Below are 24,193 nucleotides of genomic sequence, written 5' to 3' on the forward strand. Positions count from 1 at the left end.
CGATTTTCACACCCTGCCGTCCCGGCCGTTCTGCTGAGGGCGAGGAGCGGCTGAGCCCCGGCCGTGCCCCCAGCCCTGCCCTGCCCTGCCCTGCCCTGGGGGAACGCGAGGGACGCTGCCCACAGAGAGCCCCCTCCTCCTGCACCCCGGGCATCTCCTCCTCACGGCGAGAGCACAGTTCGTGTTTTATTTCATTTCACACAGCGCACGCCCCCAGGGGCAGCCTGAGGGGCACGGCTGCAGGCCGCCACCTCGGGCCGGCGCTGGAGCAGAACCAAAGGCGGCGGGACAGAAACCCCAGCCCGAAGCGCTTTGGATCGGAGGCGGCCGGAGCAGCGCCGCGAGGAGAGCCCGGGGGGCTGGAGCCGGACACGCGGAGCCACAGGCGCCCCTTCCCCGGCAGCCCCGGGAGCGCCGCCCTTCCCTCACGGCCGCCCTCAGTCCCTCCGTGCTCCCTTCCCTCCCGGCCTCCCCGCGGACCCCGTGCACGGCGCTCTGCTGACGTCACGGCGCACAGCCAATGAGAAGGCGAGGAGCGCGGCCTGCCCGTGTTTGAATTGCGCGGCCGGTGGATGGAGGTTGGTGCGGAACAGGGACCGAGAGACGGAGCCCGGGGCGGTGCGGGCACGGCCCGGGGGTGATAGAGAGAGAGACTGGGGACGGCCGAGGGCACGGCCCGGGGGTGACAGAGAGAGAGAGAGAGAGAGAGACCGGGGACGGCCGAGGGCACGGCCCGGGGGTGACACCGGGCAGGGCCCGCCCGCAGGGTGAGTGCCGGGGATGAGCCCGGGGAGGGAAAGGCCCGGCCCGCAGGGTGAGCGAGTGCCGGGCAGGGTGAACGGGCGGCACGGGGGATTCTCCGGCCGCAGGGCCCAGCCTGGCGCTGTGCCCCCAGGAAGAGCCGCCTGCGGTGGGTGAGGAGGGGCCGGGAGAGCCGGGAGGGGCTCGGCTGAGGGAGGCGAGCCGGCCCTGGAGCGGCAGCGGCGGCGCTGGCAGCCCTGCTCGTGTCCCTGCCAGGGGTGAGCCGGCAGCGCGCTGCCAACAGCAGCAATGGGCTGTTTGAAGGGAATTCCGCTTTGGGGCCGGTTACTGCATCCCCTGCGGGGCACGGTAACGCAAATCCCGCTTTAACTCTCTTGAAATGTACGCGCGACGTGCCTGGCTCAGTCCGGGGAGGGCGACACGGGCAGCTCCTCTTTGTGCTGAAGGACAAAAAGACTGCTCGCCTTGGTCCGCAGAAATGCGGTGTCTCCTCTGAAAGCTTGGTCTGTATGAAGGGAAGCCTGTAGGCCAGTTGGTAGTTTACATTCTGAAATAAACTCGAGAATTCCCTGGGGCGGTGCTGGTTGGTTCCTTTCTGGAAGCTGCGCTGAGTTCAGGCACCTTTCGGTGCATCGCGGAGTTCCCAAAGTCTCCTTGGGGCGGCCCTTGGGCCCGGCACAGGGGCCCGAGCAAACGGGGGAACTGCTGGGAGGAGTGAAAGGCTCCTATTGCAAATAAAACCTCTCTTGTCTGCCGCAGAAAGGATTCGGCTGCTGGACCTGAAAGAGCGCTGCGAGCGGAGCTGGGGGCAGCCGGGATGGCTCCTGCCAAGGAAGAAGATGTGTGCAGCCATGTCAAAGTGGTGGTGCGAGTGCGCCCGGAGAGCCAGAAGGAAAAGCAGGGCAGCTTCAGCAGGGTGGTCCGTGTCATCGACCAGCACGTGCTGGTCTTTGATCCTAAGGAGGAGGAAGTCAGCTTCTTCAACAGGAGGAGAGTGACCCACAGGGATATTAACAAAAGGCAAAGGAAGGATCTTAAGTTCATGTTTGATGCCGTATTTGATGACAACTCATCCCAGTTGGAGGTTTTTGAGCATACTACCAAAAATCTAATTGATGGCTTCCTAAATGGATATAACTGTACAGGTAACTTTGTTCTTCATCCTCTTTAGTTAAAAAAAACTTAAGGGAATTTCTCAAAGTTTCTGCTGTTCTGTCCAGTGGCTGCAGAGCTGTTAAAAAAGCCTGAGATAGAAATAAAACATTGTGGTTTAATTCATAGCTATGAAAGCCTGACTTTTTAGCATGTGGAAGTTAGGATAGCTCTACTCTATTTTAAGAATAAGTTTGTGTTAAGGTTATAATAGACTTGGGAAATTTATCTGAAATATATGGGAGTCATCTAGAGTTATTTAAGCAGAAGCAGTTGTGTCAGGGTGTGTGACAGAACTGCTTTATGAACTCTTGGAGATCTTGGGGTTTTTTAATTGGCTGCTGGAATGTGGTGAGGAAATTAAATACTTATCAGCAGTAAGTTGATGGCTTAGGGTTATGAGAGTCAGTAAATAATATTTTCATGAGATGTATCACTGAATGAATTTTGAACTGAAAATTCAAAAATGTTATTTGGAAACATCTTGCTCTAATTATAGATCTGAAAGGTATAGCCTAAGTAAGAAACTTTATCCATTTATGAAACAGTTGTGCAGAATGACAGAGGTCTGTAAATGTTCATTTGACTTTGGTCTTCCTGATTAGCTTACAAATAAATTACATGATGTTTTTGCTTTGCTGTCTTTTGGGGAAAATTCAGTGCTTGCATATGGTGCAACAGGAGCTGGAAAGACTCATACAATGTTGGGTTCTCCTGAAGACCCTGGAGTCATGTATTTAACCATGATGACACTTTATAAGCGCATGGATCAAATCAAAGATGATAAAACGTGTGATGTTGCTGTCTCTTATTTAGAGGTGAGTTCCTGCATTTGCTATGTTGCTTTTAATAAGTCATATTTTATAAGTAAAAAGAAGCTGGTTTTACTCTCCTCTGGTCCCTTCTGGGGCTTGCCAAAGTGTGTCCTTACACGAGTGAAACTGTGTTGTGCTCTGCAAAATCGGTGTTCCTGGGCTGATTTACAGAAGGCTGCCCACAAACAACCTCCACTTCTGATATATTTACTGATTGTTGATGATTTGTGTCTTGCTGACCAATTACGTGCCTCTCAGCATCTGTTCATGTGTACAAGGAAATTTCTTTTCAGGGTAGTGTTTTAGGACTCACAGTAACATCCTATAACACTGGAAAAGCACAACAAAATGATGTTGTGATTTTACAGGGAAATGTTTTGGCACCACTGCTGAATGGTGCTAGTGAAATGGTTATCTTTTTAGCTTCCTCAAAGTCTTCATGGACCCTAGGTGGTACTTGGGAGGGGAAAGTGTGCATTGCCATATGTTTTCACAGACCAAGAAACAAGAGATTTAAAAATTTTAACAGAAGTAGCTTTGAACTAAGAAGTGCTGCAGAAGTGTGGATCGTGATGTACCGTGGAGAAAAAAGAAATGCTTTGCATTCATGCTTGTTGCCAAACTGGTTTTTGTAAAAAAAAAGTTCTTTTTCAATAAAGAATGAAGATTATTTACTAAAAAGAATTACTTCTAAAATCTAAAAAGAAATAATATTAATTGAATACTTTAAGCTTGGTATATGAAAAATGTCAAAAATTTATAGCATGAATTCACTACTTTGTCTTAAAGGAGTATAAAAAAGACTGCTGATTTCTGCTTTTTTAATTCTGTCAGCTATGGGAGGATATCTTAACAAAATCTTGTCAATTCCCTCTCAAAGGTTTACAATGAACAGATTCGTGATCTGCTGGTCAACTCTGGACCTCTGGCTGTTCGTGAGGATGGCCAGCAAGGGGTGATAGTTCAAGGTCTGACACTGCATCAGGTATGTAAATATCTCTAGAAACTTAAAATGTGCTTGAGATATTTGAGAAACATTCCCATTGTTCTGAAAGCTGTATGGAATTTGGTCATTTCCTAGTGGGTTTTTTTTCTGGCCATAAGCACCAGTAACTTGAAAATCTAATTAATTAGTTAAAAGCACGTTGTGGAAAAAACCTGCTAGTCTCATTGAATGCAAATATAGGAGCATTCAGTCCTTGTTGTAAAAGGGTACAGTTGGCTTGATGCTCATCCAGCAGATTTTGGAAGATTTCTTTTTGGGCTAAAATATCTTGGCATTGCCTTCATCGCCACCTACACAGCTGTGAAGGCTAAAGGTTGTTTTTGTTTGTAAATAACTATATTTGAAGAAGTCCATGGTAAATTACTTTTCCAGGCCAGCACAGCAATTCTTAGGTAAGGTCAGTGATAGAACTTAGTTTTCCAATCTGAATATCCATTCCTGTGGACCTATTTTCTTGCAGCTTCCTTGTGTACTTACATGCTGTGACAGGAAACAATATTCTTAGTTTGTATTCTAACCTCTGAACATCCTTCTTCCCAAACCTTGAGTTCTGTGAGGAAAAACCTTTTCTTGTACTAATGCATTCAATAGTGATATACTTATTTAAGTCCAGACATTGTTAAAAGAGGCTGATTCTAACTATGGAAAATCTTTCATATTTGTTTAAATTCTAAACTAAAAATATTTGCTGATTTATGTTGCTGGAATTAAGTGCTTACTTCTCATACCTTACTGCTTTTCAGCTGAGAATATTTATTTGAAGTGCCTTTTTTTGAAGGTGAATGTTAAAGCAAATGTATTTTAGAATCAGTGTGTTACTATAGTTGTTGGAAATGAAAAGAATCCTGTATTTGTCATGTGCTCTATTCCTAAAGCCTAAATCAGCAGAGGAAATCCTTCAGATGTTGGATTATGGGAACAAAAACAGGACCCAGCATCCCACAGATGTGAATGCCTCCTCTTCCCGGTCCCATGCTGTCTTTCAGGTGAGGTGGTACAGCCAGAAACAGTGGCCATTACTGCAGCTGCAGGTTTTGTTTGAAGATGGACAGAAGGGAAGCTTTTAAACTGTGCTGAACCTCAGTTTGGGGAAGAGGGGGTTGAAGATTTTCAGTTTACTCTTTTTGTTACTCCTTAGTCCTTGGAAGGATGTAATGGTTGTTAGTGTTTATGTTGGAAGAAATTAATTCAGTGCAAAGATCTCTAATTCCAATTGTTTGAGCTTATATGTATAAAATATGTACTTATACCTTCTTAACTTATATTCCTTTGAAGAAATAACTTATGTAAAATCGTAATTTAAAGCTTTAATAGACTTCCATATTGTAATTTTATAAACTGAAAGGTATTGGTGGGGTATTTGTAAAGCTTTCTGGTATCATGATGTTGCTTAGCATTTCTTTGAGAAAAATAATTTACAGAATGTAAACCATGTAAATATGTAAATATCTTAGTAAACTAAGAATCTCAAGTAGTACTTTCTTATTTTACTTGGTTAATGTTAATTTCTACAATAAAGTGATTTCCTAATATCCTGCTATGGATCAAGTTTTAGAAAACTGAAATGATGCTTCTTAGTTTTCAGAAATGAACTTTGAATGAGTTGTGCAAATATGCAAAAACTTAAGACTTCTCCCAAGATTTTTGGGGTTGGCTACACTGCCTTATTCTCCTGTCTTCTCTTTTTAAATACAGCCTGTGATATTTAGAAACTAGTCCTGTTATCAAGAATGTCTTTTTTTTTGTCCTGTTTGCTGTTACATAGTGCAAAGCAGTACCTTGAATGACTTATGTGTTTCACTCTGGATTGAAAAATATTAAAACACATTTGATTCTGGTCCTTGCATTAGAGCACTTAAGTGTTGGGAAGTTTTTAACAGTACCTACAGACTTAGTCAATGCTAAATAACTATAACAAAGTTTTAAAAAACATCTTCTATGTATGGATCAGAGCAAAAGCCATTACCACTCTAAAAGCTTCTGTTTTCCTATATACCTTAAACTTATGTTAGCAATTGCCCTTCCTGTTTTGAATTTCCCCCAGGGCCTGCCCTTGTGGTGTGCTGTACAGGGTTGCACAAAGAGTTCTTTTGAAGTGGTTTGGCTTGAGAGCTGCCCTGTCATGGATGTGTGCTGCCTTCAGGAAGGCTCCAGGTGCAGAGCTGCACACAGACCAGAGGGAACTGCTGCTTTCTGCTTGTTTACCTGCTGCTGGGATCTCTTCTCTCCCTCACCTCTTGGGGAAAAAGCTCTGCATTTTATTATCTGGCAGGCTTTTTCTCAGTGCATTTCTACAAGTGGCAAGCAATTGAATAAATCACTTCAGTTCCTCATATATTTCCACAAATCTGTGACATTCTGCATAATGAAATTGTCTTTGTTTGCAGAGATGTAAGTGGTGAGAAATCCCCAGTGCTGTCATGATTGCTCTTTATTTTTAAAGTTTCTATTATTTGAAGAGTTGCTTTTTTGTAGAGATAGGTTATTTTTGGCTTTTCTTGTTAACGTTGTGGGATCAGGATATTTTCTGAAACTGACTCAGAAGTTGGTAAGTCTTGGCCCAGGACATTTTGAGCTGATTTTAAAGATGCAAGTTTTGCTTTACTGTACCATATGTCTTAAGTTTGAAATATCTATCTGGGTCAGGCAATTACTGCATCTGAGAGAAAAATCTGAATTGCTACACTGTTCTATTGAGAGTGTTCTGCTTTGGGGCATTTCCTGTATCTTTTGAATTTTTACAAAAGCTTGAGTCATACAACAGAGTTTGGCTGTCACTCTACCTTTCCCTCCTTCATTAATGATAGTTATTATGTTGTTCTGGTAGCCTGTTCCCAGCCTGAGGTTCTTTTTTTTTTTTTTGTCTATTATACTGGAAACAGTGCAACTGAACTTAGTTATACTGTTTGATATAGAAACATATCTGTTTGAAGTAGATTTACATTTCATGGCAAGTCATAGGAATTTTATTTTATTCTTTCACAGTACTTGTCAATCTGTTTTCTGTTAGAAACTTATGATGAAGCCTTATTGTGAAGGCTTCATTTCTCATGCACAGAGCTTAAAGCCACAGCAGTGGTGAGTCTTTACTAGTCAGTCACCTTGTGCTGATGGCAGCTCCTTTCTAATTCACTGTCCAGAAGGGCATTCATTAAAGTGTCACTAACCATTATTAATTATATTAACAAATGGCAGGGCACTCAACACAAGAGAAGGGGAAATAAATACTGTATAAAGTAGAAAGCCATCTAAGGATAACTTTGTTTCTTCTTACTGACTGTATATTCATGCTTTGCTTGCCTCCTTATAAACCTGAAGAAAGAATACCTTCAGCAGCAGAAGCTTTTAGTTCTTTGTCCATCTTGGTACTGTGAAATTTCAGGACAAATGGGATGAAGCAAGTGGCATCACATTTGAGAAGATCCTGAAGTATATTTTCACAGCAGTAAATGGATATTGTTTCCTATTCATGGAAGATACAATTAAATCTAAATCACTGAAGGGTCAGCCTTTTCCTGGTTTATCCCTATGCATTTCTTTATGGTGTACTCCTAAATGTGCATTTGAAAAAGGAACACCTCTTTCAAGTTCAGGAGTGTAGTATGCATTTGTGGTGCACAAGAAGAGCTGTGAAATTCATTTTTCCTGTAAAAAACCTCACTTATCTTTGCTGCTTTGTGAGCCTGGGCCAGTTGGTCACTTAATCCTCTGCAGCAGGAGGGGAGAGAGAATCAGGAGCAAGAAAAGGAGGTACCTTGTGATTCAGTTAAGTGAAGGCAAAGTGGCAGGACATCCAATACAAATGTCTTAAACCAGTTGTTATGCTATGAAATTAATTTACTACTTAGATTACTTAGTTGTTACTTTTTAATTGTTTTCTTCTTTTTTTTTTTTTTTTTTTTATTGTAGATTTACCTACGGCAGCAAGATAAAACAGCCAGTATTAATCAGAATATTCGTATTGCCAAAATGTCTCTGATTGACCTGGCAGGGTCTGAGCGAGCCAAAGCCACCAGTGCCAGGGGGGCTCGCTTTGTGGAGGGAACAAACATTAACAGGTCCCTGCTTGCTCTTGGAAATGTCATTAATGCACTGGCAGATCCTAAGGTAGGTGCTGCTTTCCCATGCAGTTCAGAAACCATTTTAAAAAGTGCTCAGCTGACGGAATGATGTGGTTTACATTGTTGGTGCTACTCACATCATCATTCTCATGTAAGATTGTCTTAAGGGTTTCTACCATCATATCTGTGGTAGCTAAAAGACAGTCCCAGTGAGAGAAAATTCTCAAAAGTTATGTGCAGCTGCCTAAGGATAGTACCAAAGATGAATGGTACCTGCTTTTCTTATGTTCAAAATCAAGCATATGTAGAGAAGATTGCATGAGTACATGAATAACCTTACAATTAACCTTTAATCTTGGGGGGGAGCAGCTTTTGTAGGATAAAACAGTATCTCTTCCAAGTTGTTCTTTTGGGATCTCACATACATCCATACACACACACATCCCTGCTCAGAGCAATGAGTCAATCTCCTAATCTGGCTCACCAGCTCAAGGCAAGGAATAGGTACAGTTGTGTAGCAGAATGATAAAACCTCCTGAATTTTTGCATAAGTGAAGTCCACTGTCTACCATAACACTCTTTTTGTCCTTCTGCTCAACTAGCAAATTCCTCCTTTGTCGCAGACATTTCTCCACAGAAATCCTTTCTTTCATATTTCTGTGTCTTCGGGAGCCAGAGGCCCCCGAAGAGAAGGTAAACAATTATTATCAGCTGCTGTGGAATGCAACAGGATTCACCTTGATTGGCTCATTTTCTATGTTTATAATTAAGAGCCAATCACCAGTTCAAGCCAGGGGACTGAGTCCTTGGCCACAACTTTGTTGTGGGTTTTTTTTCTATCTCTTCTTAGCTTAGCTAGCTGCTCTGCAAACCTCTCTTTATATTCTATTTAGTATAACTATAATGTATAATATCATATATTAATAAATTCAGCCTTCTGATCAAGAAACAAGATTCACCGTCTCTCTCTCACCAGCAGCGGCCCACACAGGTCGCAGTAATACTCCTTCAAATATACCAGGAGAAAATCAGGTTTAATTTCCCTTCCTGATGCTGCATTTCCTTGTCACCATCTTGTTGGAGGGGAGGGTGGAGTTTAAAGTCTGTGCCACAGACACATGGAAAAATCACATTGATTTACTTGATAAGGGATTGGGTTCCTAGTGACCAAACTTGGTATAATGAGATGAAAATTCTGTAGCTTCACAAAGCAGAGTATGTGTTGCCTGGAAAGGTGTGAAATCTCCATCCTTGGAGGTAATCAAAACCCTACTGGGCATAGTCCTTGCCATCTTACTCTAGCTGACCCTGCTTTGAGCAGAAGGATTGAACTAGAGGGATTTTAGAGGTCCTTCCCAATCTGGATGATTTTGTAAACTCAGTGTAATTTAATGTAGTTTACTTTTTTTGTTAGCTGCTCTATCACAGAAGTAGGAGTTACATATCCAGGCATCAGGAAATAACCTAGCTAATACGTGTGTTGCAAAGGTGTTGAACAGTTCCAAGAGACTTAAACTGCTTAAGATGTACAGATACTTCAAAGGAAAGTTACTTGTGTCAAAGAAAATTTTCATGGCTGTTTCTCATGGTTTGTGTTACCGTTGAAATTCCAAGCAGACTTTTATTTGAAGTACAGTTAAATAAACCTTACCAATATCTCTCACTCTTCTTAGAGCAAGAAGCACATTCCTTATCGAAACAGCAAGCTGACTCGTTTACTGAAGGATTCTCTTGGAGGAAATTGCAGAACAATCATGATAGCTGCTATTAGCCCCTCCTCTTTGTTTTATGATGATACCTACAACACTCTGAAGTATGCAAACCGAGCAAAGGATATCAAGTCTTCTGTGAGTGTATTGCTTTTACTGTTCTCTTGTCAAAGTACAATAATCTACTATTACAAGAAAAATTATTTCTTTTGGAATATTATATTTTCCTTCACTTCTGACTCAAAAATTTGTTCTGTTACATCTTCTTTCTCTATGGTCAACTCTTTCTTATCTGACTGGTAAGTGTAGCACATACAAAGTAGATCTAACCCAAAAGCACCATAGCTGTGTTAGTGATATGGTGCTGCCAGTTTGAAACAGTTTGTTTTGTGAGCATGAGATTTAGAATAATTCTCAGCCAGTAGAATTCACATCCTTTTTTACTGTTTTGCTCTTACTTTCTCAGAGAGCTGTAATGTACATTAAAGAAATTTCTGACCAGTTGTACAAGAGCCAGTCCAGGATTGTACAGGTAGAATTCAGCTGGAGTCAAGAAGCTCAGTGAGATTGTCTTGATAAATGAAAAGCTGGGATGTCCTGTTCTGCTCTCTATTGTTTAACTTTATTTTTCATTATCTTTTTTGCTGCAGCTCCTAATTCTTTTTATGTAATACAGGGTTCACGGTAGTTTCCATTTGTTGTGTACTTAAAGGTAGCTTTTATAATAAAATGCACAAGACAGACATTTAAATAGTAAAACTAATCTGAAAAAATGCAAAATGTGCTTGCATATGTAAATGTAATTATTCTTGGTTTGTTGAGGAAAATGTCCTGGCCACGGGTGTGCAACAGATGACAGCAAAAGCTGACAGTCATTTTCTCATTGTGCAAGTCAGAATTGTATTAATCTTTCCTCACAACATAATGAATGTGTAACTATGTGCTACATATACACACTGTGCTTATTATGCATGAAAACGTTGAGGAGCTGCCTTTAAATTCTGATTTGTTTCTTTCCAGTTGAAGAGCAACGTTGTGAGTTTGGACAGTCACATAAGCCAGTATGCTAAAATTTGCAATGAACAAAAGAAAGAGGTACATAAAAAAATCTGTTGTTAAGAGGTTAAAAGGTTAACTGTTAACTTTGAATATAAAAAAATAGTTAATGGGATTAAATCTATAAGGGTCTAATGTATTTTGAAGTAAGAAAGTTTTGTCTTCTAAGAGGAATATCACCTGCTGCCATTTGTAAGGCTGTTGAATATCAGCACAGAATGACAACTTTGGGAAATAAACCAAAAACCATATTTCTATTAAAGGGTGCTTCTTTTGGTTTAGATTCTAATGTTGAAGGAGAAGCTGAGAGAATACGAAGAAAAGCAAGCAAGCATTCCTGAAAATCATAATACTGCAGAACTTTCAAACAACCAGCAAATAGAAATAGAAAGGTAAATGAATCACATTTGCTTCCAGGCTGGAGTTTGTCTAAATTGTAAAAGCATTTGTAAAACAAACCTACTCTTTCCAGTATTGATTTTCCCATTTTAACATTGCTTTACTTAGATCTAGGTATGGCTTTGCCCAACGTGCTGTTTCTGTTCAGAACAACTTGGTGGTGGTTTTAAAACGAAAGGGGAGGACGTAGGAAATGCCATGTGACAGGAAGGAGCATCTGAGTGCTGGCTCCCAGCACAGCTCCTGAACAGGTTGTGTTTGTGGGTAGGCAGAATGTCGTTTGCATAAGTGACAGCAGCTCTGCCACTCTTGGCAGGCACTAGCTCAAGTGGGATCTTTGCTGCAAGGCTTGAGAGAGACAAAACCTGGAAGTTTTTCTACAAAGGGATCACTTTATGTTTGTAGATTACTTATTTTCTATTGCTTTAATATTTCTTGGCCTCTTTTTCTTCTTGGTAGTGTTCCTGTCTATCTTTTCTCTTGTGACAGTCTCATGAGAGAACACAAAGTGTAACAAACTAAAATGTGAAGTAGCAATTTGTTGCAGAAATCGTTGTATTCCATGAAGAGGGTAGGTTTTGTAGTGAAAGACTTTCTGGATGGTCTCTGCATATCTCATCTTTCTGACAATTACTCACCTAAGTTGATTCAGCTAATTTTTTTTTTTTTTTTATTTGGCCCTTTGAATATGCTGGTTTTTAACCTGGAAAGCTTTCTGAGGTATAGTAAGAACTCATTCGAAACAAGATATTCTCTGCATTTTATTTTAGTGGCATTGCAGACATTTCAATAAACCCTTTCATTCAGGTTATTTAAATTAAATTTTCAAAAGAAGTGTGGGCTTCTAAGTCATGTTGATAGTTCTGACAGTTTTCCTGCATATTTTTGCACTGTATGTCTTTAAGATTGATTTATTTCCTGTGATTTGCCCTTTATTTCATTCTTTGTGTGTGGGAAGAGTCAGTCAAGGGCAAGGTCTCTAAAATATCTTTTCAAAAGGCTGGATGTATTCTATGCCAAGGTTTGCTGGTCAGAGAATATTTGTTATGGAAAATCCAAAGGGCCAAATGTAGACCTGTCCCAGTCCCTCTGGATGTCAGGAATTATGTGCCTGTCTCATTCTCTTCCTTCTCATGAGTATCCTGCCAGGCTCACCATACTGTTGTGGTGTGGGTAATGAACTGATTTCTCCCATTCATTTACGGCTTTTGAAGGTATTGTGCTGCCTTCTCCCTTTTAGTGGGGACAGAGAAGAGAGCCTTGTCCATGATCTGGTGTTTAGGTCCAACCACCCGTGGTTTTTGCATCACTGAAGAAGCATCACTTGCTTCTTCAAACCTAAAAGTCATTCATCCTTCTGCTAAAGCTTGGAGGTGGGTTGTGTGCCAGCCCTTCAAGTCTTGAGCCTCTTAGGGTAGACAGTGGGCACTGGCTCCATAACTACAACCAGCAGGTCCTTGAGCTCTTGGACACCAGGTAGTGTAGGGGGGCTCATACCCTCAGTGTGCCTACAGGGTGACTTTGTCATTTTTACAGTGCACACCAGAGGGTAAAGGTAACTCCATAAGAACAGGAATGTGCTCATTGAAAGGCTGAATCCACAAAGGCTTCTGTACTTGATGCTGTATTGGGAACACTGGTAAATAGAAGTACACAAAAGGTTGGTTTTCCAGCAGAGGCCCCCCATAAGGAGGGTAAAAAGAAGCAGAATCTCCATCCTCACCTGAATTATGCCTGACTTTCTACTGTGATCTCTTTCTCCGGGCAACAACAGACAGAGCAAGAGGACACAGTCTCAAGCTGTGCCAAGGGAGATACAGGCTAGAATTAAGGAGGAAGTATTTTACAGAAAGAGTGGTCAAATACTGGAATCATCTACCCAGGGAGGTGGTGGAGTCACCATCCCTCGAAGAGCTTAAAAAAAGACTGGATGTGGCACTTGGTGCCATGATCTAGTTGAGGTGTTAGAACATGGATTGGACTCGATGATCTTAAAGGTCTCTTCCAACCTAGAATTTCTGTGATTCTGTGATGGAAACTGGGAGGATTTGCTTTGATCCCTTATTGCTGTGTTTGCCAAGCAGCTGGGAGGCAGCATGTTTCTGTGGAGGACAAAAATTCTGCAGGCAGTACAATCAGTAGTAAAGCTGTATAGATAGGAGCAGTGTAGGGTAAAGCTCTGATACTCTGCAGCTGGCTGTTGCGTTATTATAGAATCTTTTAGGTTAGAAAAGACCTCAAACATCATATACTCCAACCATTAACCTGTTATTGTTCCTTAAAGAAATGGCTCTTATGAATTCTGTGAGTGTTTTAGTACACTTTTTTTTTTTTACCTAGATATGATAGCATCCTCTAGACACTCAGTGAAAAGCTCTTGTATTGCTAAATCTGTGGAGAAGAATTATTTTCTTAATTCTGTTTCTTTTTAAAAGGTGAGTGATAAAACACTCAGAATAGAATAAAAGACTTAGTTATTCAAACTTTAGTCTGTGAAATAGAATTGCTACTTCTGAAACACTGGCAAGAAGTCAATTGCATGACAAGAATGTCTCTTCAGCTTGTTCTGGAGTTGAACATGGGGTTTTTTACCATTTTTACCGTTCTAATTTTATGAGGTTTTTTAATACTAAAAATTGCATAACCTCAAATGTTGCATGTCTTTAGAACACTTGCATGTTAAACTTTGATTTTTGTGTACAGTTCTAACAAGATAGGATACAATGAAATACTTTGTGTATGTGGTTGGTTATTTTTGATATGTACAGTATCTTTTTGGCCATTCTGTACTGTTCATTTTCAGTATTCAGGAGTGAAGAGGTGCCACCAGTGAAAGTTACATGGCAGTATGGCAATGCTTCCAGGAGTTGTTCTTGTTACTCTGGCTTGTGTGGCAGACTAGGGGTACCCAGAGAAGTGGTTACTCAATAACTCCTTGAGTACCATCCACCACAGTTTGGTTTTCCTCCTGGTGTTAAAACATGGTGAATGTTCTGATTTTTGTCCTCCATAAGTGATGGAAATTGTACAGCTCCTTGAGGGAAAGTGAGCGTCCAAAGACCTTTGTGGTTCTCCTTTTCTTTGAGGATAGCTGGTGGGGTTTTGAGCACCATGTGTGTCTATGGCAACACTAGTCTTATGTGTTTAATAAATAGATGTTAGAAGTAGAGAACATAGGTATTTAGTATCTTCTGGAGTTAGAGAAAGGCATCTGAAACTCCTTCACATGAGCCTTTTAAATCCCCGTGTTGTCTTCATAATTATAACAGGATTTATTTTTAGCGACTCCTTCCAAATTTCCCATCCCATTTTCAGGTCAAATACATAAAATTCTTACTGATGTACTGACATTTTATTTAGTGCCTATCTATATTAGGCTTTACTCATTTCCTTTTCATGTCTTGATTTTATTAATTTAGATTTAAAAATTCCCTTACCAAAGAGATGGTCATAAAAAGTCTTCAGTAAATAATTAATTATTATCCTTTGGTTTTAGGTACAAAGAAATACTTAAAAATGTTTTTACAAATCGTGAGGAAATCAGAAAAGAGTACCTCAAGGTGGAAAAGAAACTGAAAGAAAATACACTGAAGAAATATTATCAGAATCAATGTCATGAACAAATTCAACTGATATGCTCTGAAGAAAGAGTAGAAAAGGTGAGTTTTCTGTAATGTAGTGCAGGGTATCATCTCTTCATTTTGTTATAATTGTGTTAATTTTTCTTAAGTAACTGTGTAATTAATTAATCCATAAATATTTCTTTCAAATGGGAAACACAGATTATCACTCCTCTGTGACTGTTGGTGTAATGATCTCATTTTTGAGGTCAAGAGCAGAGTATGATTGTCCTTTTCTAAATAGAAAAGGGAACCCTCTGCCTGGTTAGGACACTGCCTTGCTTATATCCAGCTTGCTCTTGCTGGGTTTGTGCCTTCTAGTTAGAATATTTCAGAAACAGTGCAAACATCAGAAGAGTTTGATATTTGAACATACAGGATTTTCCTTTTTACTCAGTGCTTTATCCTTTAGTAGGCTTTTTGTAGGACATACTCGACTCAGTAGGAATTATTTGGTTATGTTATATCAAAGTAAGGAAAAAAAATCTTTATATATAGAGAATTTGGTGAACATAATTTGAAAGTTTCCACCTTAAATGCTGATGGTTTGGGGGGGTGGGATTTTTTTTCAGGCCACTTGCAAGCGGGATCTGAGGCTTTCAGCTCTGAACAGCCACTATGTGCGCATGCAGAAGAAGAAGGAAGAGCAGAGCAATCTCTTTGAGGAGAACACCAAGTGGCTGCACCGTGTGGAGAATGAAATGCGCCTCCTGGGCCCGGATGGGAGCATCCCAAACGTAAAACACCTTTCCCTTTGTCATGCTTGGGGATGGGGAGATTGGGAAAAAGGGTAAAACCTCTCAGTTAGGAGCAGCTTAATAATGGAAATAAAATGAAGTATATGGGAAGAGTGTACAGAAAGAGGCAAACGTGTTTGGGCATGCATAGATAAGCATCCATGTGGGCCTGTTGGACATTTAATGCTGATTGCAGAACACACACACTATTGGTCAAAGGAATCTACAAATTCATATTTATGCATGGAAATAAAAATCAAATAATTAATACTTTTCTACTGTAAAACTTTATTATAATAATATAGCTCCACTCCATCTTTACTGATCTAATTATTTTTAGTTGAATTTTTAGTTTCTTTCTACCAGTTTGATGTACAGCTGTTTGATTTTCATTTTTATTCCTAATTTCCTAAAGGAACTTTGTCAAGATCTGCAGTATTGCCATTTAAATCTAGAAGTTCAGGCCCTTAAAGCCCAGATTGAACACATGTTGGCGCTGGTGTCTCTTCAAGATCAGTATAACAAGCAAACAGAAAAGTAAGTATGGTTTCATGGCAGGTAGGATAAGACTTACATTCTGGCTTGTAACTTGACAATACCTATTTAGAGAATTTAGTTTTAATTGAAACAGAAGCAAGGTTCTTCTCAAACTTTTTGTTTTCTGGGTTAAAATTGTGTTTTCTCAAGGGAGCTTGTCTTGCCTCTTGCTGTTTCAGAGTACTAAATACGGCACTTCCAGTGCTTCGCAAGCAGCACCTGATGCTGAAAGAAGCTGGGCTGACAAATGACTTAAGTGAGACTGAATATGCAGAGGTTGAGCAGCTGATTCAAAGACAAAAATCAGTAGCTTGGGCTGACCAGACTGAAGAAAAGGATCAAAATCAAAACCATGAAGTAGAAATGTTAGCTATCTTTTCATTCCCACAGCTTGTGAGCAGACCAAACACCCCATGCAGTAAGTACATCATTAATTTTTTCTTTGTTGGAAGTACTTATAAATATCTCCTGCAACAGTCAGATATCATCCATAAACACAGATTGCACTTCTGCAGACACTGAAGCCAAATGTAAAATTGATTCTCAGACCTACTTTCTATAAATTTTGCACCATTCTTAATTGGATATGGGAAAGTAATTTACTTTTTCAATGACTAGACACACACTGCAACAGATGAATTCATCCTCTTCTTGTTATAATGTACCCCATGTATCAATATTCATAGATCCTGTGAGTGCTATTAAAAATTGCATTTCAATCTTTCATGTGACATTGATGGGAAAGGAATCAGTGTTAGTTGGTTATAATTCTGTTAAAGTGACTTGAAACATTAAGCAGGTACAGTTTTCTGTAGTTTCTAATAGCCTTGGGGGAGATGAGATTTACTATTAATTACAGGTTCACTTGGAAGCAATTTACTACAATATTTCAGGAGTTTCTGTTTCAAAGAATCAAAGGATTCACCATATCTGCCATGGAACTGACTTGTGCTATATCCTGATGGCCCCAATTTTTCCCCATAATTCTATATTGCTGGTTTTTCTTCTTTAGCTGTGAAGGGAGTTGCCCTGGAGCATAGTCTGGGTAAAAAGGGATGAAGAATCCTTCTAGACAGTACTGCTCTGATGGATTACATGCCAAATTTCATCCTGATAGTGCAACTGCTGTGGGGCCCATGCTTGTGTTTTGTGCTGTGGACAGGGAGCACTCAACACCCTGAGGCTTTCTCATTACTGCCAGTAATCCATAACTGACAGACATCCCTAGGTAACTAGGCAAAAAGAGATAAATACTGCTGCAAAAATACTTCAGCTTCTCAAAAGCTGGTAGTCCCAAAAAGAGCATTGACTCCTGGTGAAGAGTGAAATGAGTTCCCTCCTTTTGGGAGCTTTCTTCTTCTCTGTAGCTTGAGAATTATTTTATCAAAACCACGTATTGCCCCTCTCATAGGGAGCATCTGTGATTTTTGGCACGTGTTTCTGTTGCTGTTGATGGTACCAAATAGTTGATACACTGTGTTTCACTGTCTGCAGCGTGAAATTCAGACTGTGTTGGAGTTGTTTGGTTTGCTTTGTTTGTGTTTTGGTTGTTTCAGGGGTTTTACTCCTGAGTGGCATTGGTTTGATTTTAGTTTGGGTTGGTTTTTCTTTTTAATGTGTGCTTGCTTTTTTTGCCACAGAGAGGAGGAAAAGTTAGCAGATTTGCATGCTTACACTTCTTGTTCTGCCCCTGTCAGTCAGGGATTCATTCAGCAAGGGTGAAAGCTGGTATTCAGTTTAAATCATAAGCCTATGATTTTAGATACTGGGGTTTTGGGGTACAGGTACTTTTTTTTCTGACAGAATATGTAAGGACACTAATCCAGAAGCTCTGTAATATCCTTTGTAAGGAAATACTGATTGTAATGATTCTGTCTTGTCATATGTAGGTTGCATTCTTGTGAATTTTAGTTTCTGATGCTAGTGAGCTGTGTTAGAGTTCTTGATTAATCTACTTCTTTTGTACCTTTCTTGAAGTTTTGTAAAGGAAGAGGCCTCATCAGTTCTTAGTGAAACCAATACTAAAATTATACTTGTTTAAATTCCACTCTTATTTAAATTCCACTATTAAAACATTAACATTTTACTATATTTAAGTCATTTGACACTATTTAAGGGGTTTTCTTGAAAACCTTCTGTGTAGGTTTTCCAATTATTCTATTATCCTAAAGTTCTTGAACTTTATGTTGAAGTAGGTAAATGATTTTCAGTTTTCAGCTAAGACAGACTTTTTTCAGTTGTAAATTGTCTTTGCCTGAAGATTATCACAAAAACTTTTGTGGTATTTTTATTTGCTTTTTGCTCTTTGGAAGAGGAAATAGGAGGCATTACTGTTACTCCTTTCCCCCTATCATAACATGGTAGAAACAACTGTTCTCCAAATTTTGCAACTTTTGGGGAAAGGTTACCTAAAATACTAATGGTGTTGATACAATCACTTCAATACCAGTGGGGAGGAAAAAAGTGACCCACTTGCTAATGCTTGAGGGTTTTTTTCCTGTTCAGCACAAGCACAACCAAATTGCTCCTCTTCAATTGTTTGTTTGATGGCAGTGCAATGATTCCTTGCTGTGAAATGTAAGTCTGGAGCATTTAGATTGAGGAAGACACCGTACTAGGTCTGCTAGTAACAAATCTCAGCTGTTGCTTTGAACCTATGTTAACACATTTGAAAGACAATTTTTTTGAAAAATTGTAGCATTGTGTTTTATACATTATAGCACTAATGTATAAAACACGAAGCTTTATGAGAAAAAATGGTCATTTCTCTTCAGTGTGGGCTTACAGAATAAATAATTTTATCGCTTGTGATACTCAGAAGTATCTAGGGATGTGTGCAGTGTCCACCCCTTATCCAATTTGGAAATTTCAGTCGTGAACAAACTACAGGTCCCTCTTTAGTTACTGTGTGTTTAAACTGGGAGGGATGCAAGAAACCATCAGTATTTAGACAATGTGAATTCTTTGTGTTGCAGTAATTATTGCAGAAACTTTATTAATGACATAAACTTTTGCCTGTGGTTCTTTGAGAGAACCATGACAATATTCAAATGCAAGCTAATTGTTATTGGATGTTTTCATAAAAATTATATGTTCATAAAAATTTTATGTTTACATAAAAATTATGGTCTTTTAAGTCAAATAACTTTTCTGATTACAAGCACTTTGACACTCCAAAAGGTCAAAGCAGCTACATAATTTCTGCAGAATGGGTAAAACTATGCAAGCAGGACCTTAAAGTCTTGTGTGTTTCTTTGGAATTGATTACATTTGTTTAACTGATCCTGAAGAGCAAAGTCAAACCTAGTAATTGACATGGGAAAAGAATCTGAAAATTGCAAAGAAAAGAATGGCAAAGGTGAAAGGGTGGTGGGATTTATTCTAATTCTGTTAAAAGTCTTCTTTAGAGATAATATAATAAAGTCAAAAATATTTAGAATTATATTCCAAGAACTTAATTGATTTTGATATTGTCGTGTTGTAAGATCCTTCTTCCAATCAGGAGTTTCAAAATAGCAAAGAATTTCAGCTGATTTGCAGTAATGCCCAAGTCTTTGTTTGTAATGAAGATGACTTCCTTGGAAAGGGTCTCTCATATAATAAATAGTATTAAAGTCATAGTATGGGAGGAAAAGATAAAGATGTTTTCTGTCCATTCATTCAATGTCTGTTTCTATGTTCAAATTATCAAGCTGGTCAATTCTTGTGAATCAGCTCTTGATTTCTAGTGAAAGCTAATTAAAGTTCATGTGCTTTGCCAAAGCACATGGAAGGCTTCACTACAGGAGTTGACCTCCTTCTATCTTCTTTTTCCTTTAGCCTTTGAAATCTTTAAACACCTTTTGTAAAATTCTGACCTTAATTAGAAGTTAGATTTGTTGCTTTTTACAGAAAATGCTGGCTTTCCAATATCCTCTTTTTTTTGCCACATAGATTAAAAATTTAGGTGAAGCGTGTGTATGCTTATTGTAACTATAAGCATGCAATGTCATGCACAATTTAACTGTTTGTCTCAAAGAAAGCACAGGCTGTGGAAACAAGTCCATTTAAGAATGTATTTGGGAGAACCCTTCCTTAAGTGCTCATTCATGGGGAGCCATAGAGTATTCAGAGTTCAGCCTGATGGGTGGAGAGCTCTGACTGGTATTTGCAAGTATTTCTTTGAATGGGGAAGTTCTTGGCATTGTTTCAAGCATCCCATTTCCAGAAGCCTTACTGTACATTACCACTGAGAGGATGCAATTGATGCATAGGAAAAAATAAAAGGAATCCATTGCCTCCCCTTGTCACAAACGTTCTGATCTGAAGAGTCAATTTTTTATTTTGTATGGCAGGAAAAATTGAGGTATAGTTGCACATAGTAAAAGATTTTAATAAAAAGTAGGGAAAGCATGTGCCTTGTACAGGAAAGATTTCTATAAGCAGCTCTTCCATACTGTCTTAGGTGACTTCTGAGTGTTTTTTCTCATGCTGTGTAAAGCAGTACACCTGATCACTGGGACTTGCAAGAATGCAGCTTGGATTTGAGCCTTTTTCAGTTCACAGCTGTTGTTTGTGGACCTGTTGTGAAACTTGCCATCACAGTGATGATGCCTTTGGGTCCCAGGAATATGAAATAATTGAAATGCATTGACTAGACGTCATTTGCAGCTTGGAATTCCATGAGTCAGTTGTTAAAGGAATGAAAATGTATGATTAGAATTGTAATTTGATCAATCAATGGTAGCCCAGAAATGTTTATTGAAATGAATACATTAATATTTAATTTCACTTTAGCAGAACAACCTGCTGGACTTAATTTAGCACAGTTTCCAGAAATAATCCTCTTCTGCATGCATTAGCATGAGTTGCAGAAGAAGACAAGTCTTGGCCATTATTTTGTCCCTAATGTCAATTAGAACTAACTCAATTCATCAGAGCTGTTTTGCCATGAGCTCTGCTCACTTTTCCTGTGACTCATGTTTCACACATAGTGCATTCTGCTTCTGATATTAGTGCCCAGGGCTGTAAATATCTGCTATTGCTGTTTCTTGTCAGATAAATCAGTACTTCTGAGTAGTCTTTTGGGAGAAATGATACAGCAGACTCAGGACCAACACCACCTCATGTCACTGGGTGGGGGCGGTTGATCAGTGGGTGATGGCTGTTATGTTTAATTTCCGAGTGAATCTCTTAAATAGTATCTTCAAGAATTTTGATAATTATCTTTTATAAACATCAGCCTGAAATTAAGGATCAGCTAATATGTGATCTCTTCTTTAAAATATATTTGGAATAATGTTTGTTTTTAAAGTGATACATTGTAGCTGTGAAAGTACTAATTAAGGAAATAAAAGTTCCACGTTTTTCTTCTAAGCTACTTCATCAAGTTAACTGTGGCTGTTCTGTAAAGCATATAAGTGATTAATTTTTGTACATGAAATAAAAAATATTACTGTACTATGATGATATTGATGCAAAAGATTGAAGTAGCTATAAAACATGAAGCAAATATAGTCTATAAACATAATATCCCTGCCTTATTATGGAACATGTTTGAAATTATTTTTTTTATAGTTGGAGCATGTTGTTTATCTTTCAGTAGGAAAATAATGGCAATATTTATTGATTACCATTAGCCATCCATTCAGGAACTTTAAGGAAATATAAATAGCCCTACTTGGTTCTCCACTGCATTGTCCTCAGTACCAGGTATTTAAGAATGTATGGAAGTAGTAGAGTTTCTGTAGCAACTTCTGTTGTCCGAGTCCCTTTTGCATAAACTACTCCATAGTAGCTATTAAAAGCACTTGCCAAAAAGTTATCAATTAGCTTCAGTATCTTGCTTCCTCAGTAAGGTGGAAATAGCAACAGTGGCAATTCTTTCTTTTGTGGGTGTCAGTGTTTTTCTTGCTGTATGTTTATTGACCTGAGGTCATAACTGATTGGAGCTTTATGCAGTAGAACAAGAAGCCAAAGTGGAATTAGGATTTTGGAGTTGTTTTTGTCACACCATATTTGGTTTATGTTGTTTAGTGAAGGTTAAATACAATATTGCTGGTTTGTTTACCTGTTTATGGTGTTAGGAGCAATCTAATATCCTCACAAAAAGCTGTGGGAAGGAACACTTCTTAAATATCTTGTATTATTTCCAACACTTTTATGACAAGAAAAGCTTGTTGTGTTTTAAATTCGTTTAACAGTGAGTTTTATTCCAGAAATAAATAGATTTTAAAAATAGGTCTTTGTTTTTACTAATAGCTTATATTTGCCTTTTATAGAATTCCTGCAACTATCATTATTAGTTTACTTGTATTACTGTAAAAATGCTCTCCAGTATGATGGAATTCATCAAATTATTTATGTTGGCAGTACTTTTGTGTTCTTTATGTATTTAGTTAATGATTTAAATGCTGGTATTTACAGTTCATTTGAAAATGCTTCCAATATTTAGGCCTGTAGAAGCTTCTAAACCTTGGCACTCCCACCAAAATGTTTCTCCATCAGACTTCCTTCTAGTAACTTTAGGACATTAGCAAAACCTCAGTGTCTTACAGTAAGCAAACTTTGTGAAACTGAAACCTCCCTGTCCTAATGTAGCAATGGACTAATAGAATTCTAACCATTATTTTTCCTGAAACAGACATTCAGATGCATATAAATAGGAGTAAAAACTAATAAATGAATATTTTAAATGTGTCCTGAGTCATTTAATGGGTAGTTATGTCAAACACTGGATTATATCAACCTTATTCTTGTATTTAAGAATATAAGATGTTAAGTCTTTTTAAAAAAGATTTGGATTCAATTTTTGGTTGTGATGACTAGAATTTTTTTAAGATGTTTCAGTCTATTACACTGAGATATATATTCTACTTATTAAAACAAAATTAAAGAGCAAGTACATAATGAAGGATAGCATTGTTGATAGTGACAGAGAGTAGATGTTCTAAATTGTTCATAAATAAGTTTCTTGTTTGTTACTAAATCCAACCAAGTCTTGGAGAAGTATGTCTTTATCACAGTGGGCCTTCTTTATTTTGGGTGGAGGTGAAGATTATGTGGGGAACACTCAGGCCCTGAATTAGTTTAATGTTTAGATTACAGTCAGCATTTCAGCAACCTGCTGCATTTCACCTGGTGAAGGCTGGCTGTGGATTAGATGTGGTATAAGATAAGATATATTTTGTATTTTAACAAAGAAAAGGTCCGTTACATACATTAAGTGAGCCGTTCATAAGAGCACACATAGACAAATTCACAATTCAGTTATTTCATGCCAGGTAGTCCTCTCAGGACCAAGTTTTCCATGTATGTGGAAGCTTTCTTCAAAGCTCCAAGCAATGTCATGGAATTGGAATTGTTCATGTAATTGTCCACACTGCTTTTCCCATGAGCAGTTTAAACATTGCTCATTCTGACACTGAGCCCCTGAGTGAGGAATTAATGTTTGCTTTGTTTTTTCAATGGTTTCATTATTGAATTAAGTTGTGACAACATAAAAAGACTTGTGGCCTGTATCAATTTCCTTGGTATTTGTAGATACTTTGATACTACCTGTTGTATCCTCTTGGCACAGGTCTAGGTCTCACTGTGGTTGTTAAATCCTTGGCTGTCCTTTACAGCTCTGTTTTCTGTCTTCTGACTGGGCATCATCTCACCTAGCTGAGTATCCCATCCTATGGCATGTCTGGTTCCAAGGTGTGTACCAAAACCAGTGTTGGGCTCAACCCTCCTTGGCTTTTCTGCATGAGGACCTTGCTTGGGCCTTTTCCCAAGATTTCTGTGCTTGGGGAATCAGCTTTTGTGAAGCCTCTTGGCAAGTTTGGATGCAACTGGGCAATGAGGTCAACATTAAATGGGGCCTGAGAAAAAGCTACAACTATTTAAGCCTTGATTTCTGTAACAAATCAAGCTTGTGGAGGTGAAATAATACATTAAGAACATGCATACATGTTCTTAATCAATCTTTGTCGTGTTCAAAGAATGTTTTTGGAACAGTTAAAATGCCCTAAGTGTTAACATGTGACAGAGAACTATAGAAGCATTCAGATTGAGGAGTTCAAACTAGCTTTCTTAGTCTGAGGCAAAAATAGAATGAAATTTAGAAGAAATAAATATTTATCAACACTGTTGTAGGAATACTGTAGCTAATTCCTGAGTAACTTGCATCAATTTAAGAAGCAGGAGTTCTTTTGCAGTTGAATTGCTCATAGGCTTGAAGTAGGCAATGCAGAAAAGAGGAGTATGAGTCTGGCTGCCAGCTGAAGGGGATCCAATCCATAGGCATTTTAAGGATACTAGGCTTCATTTCTTAAATTTACACTGGAAGTTAAATATAGAAGCACTTGGGGTTTTGA

The 24,193-nt window shown here is 39.0% G+C and overlaps 1 protein-coding gene across 1 annotated transcript in view; it reads left to right on the forward strand.

Annotated features, from left to right (window-relative positions):
* The first annotated feature begins 1,579 nt into the window (after positions 1 to 1,579).
* KIF18A (kinesin family member 18A) overlaps positions 1,580 to 24,193 on the forward strand; it is a 30,268-nt gene continuing 7,654 nt past the window's right edge. Inside the window, exons 1-12 of the mRNA XM_058807352.1 lie at positions 1,580 to 1,907; positions 2,575 to 2,732; positions 3,610 to 3,714; positions 4,611 to 4,721; positions 7,645 to 7,842; positions 9,470 to 9,643; positions 10,526 to 10,600; positions 10,844 to 10,953; positions 14,457 to 14,619; positions 15,153 to 15,317; positions 15,733 to 15,854; positions 16,034 to 16,272. Coding sequence (XP_058663335.1) covers positions 1,580 to 1,907; positions 2,575 to 2,732; positions 3,610 to 3,714; positions 4,611 to 4,721; positions 7,645 to 7,842; positions 9,470 to 9,643; positions 10,526 to 10,600; positions 10,844 to 10,953; positions 14,457 to 14,619; positions 15,153 to 15,317; positions 15,733 to 15,854; positions 16,034 to 16,272 — 1,948 coding nt within the window. The remainder of the gene's footprint in view (positions 1,908 to 2,574; positions 2,733 to 3,609; positions 3,715 to 4,610; positions 4,722 to 7,644; positions 7,843 to 9,469; positions 9,644 to 10,525; positions 10,601 to 10,843; positions 10,954 to 14,456; positions 14,620 to 15,152; positions 15,318 to 15,732; positions 15,855 to 16,033; positions 16,273 to 24,193) is intronic.

This window comes from Ammospiza caudacuta, chromosome 6 (assembly GCF_027887145.1).
Source record: "Ammospiza caudacuta isolate bAmmCau1 chromosome 6, bAmmCau1.pri, whole genome shotgun sequence".
Classification (NCBI taxonomy): domain Eukaryota; kingdom Metazoa; phylum Chordata; class Aves; order Passeriformes; family Passerellidae; genus Ammospiza; species Ammospiza caudacuta.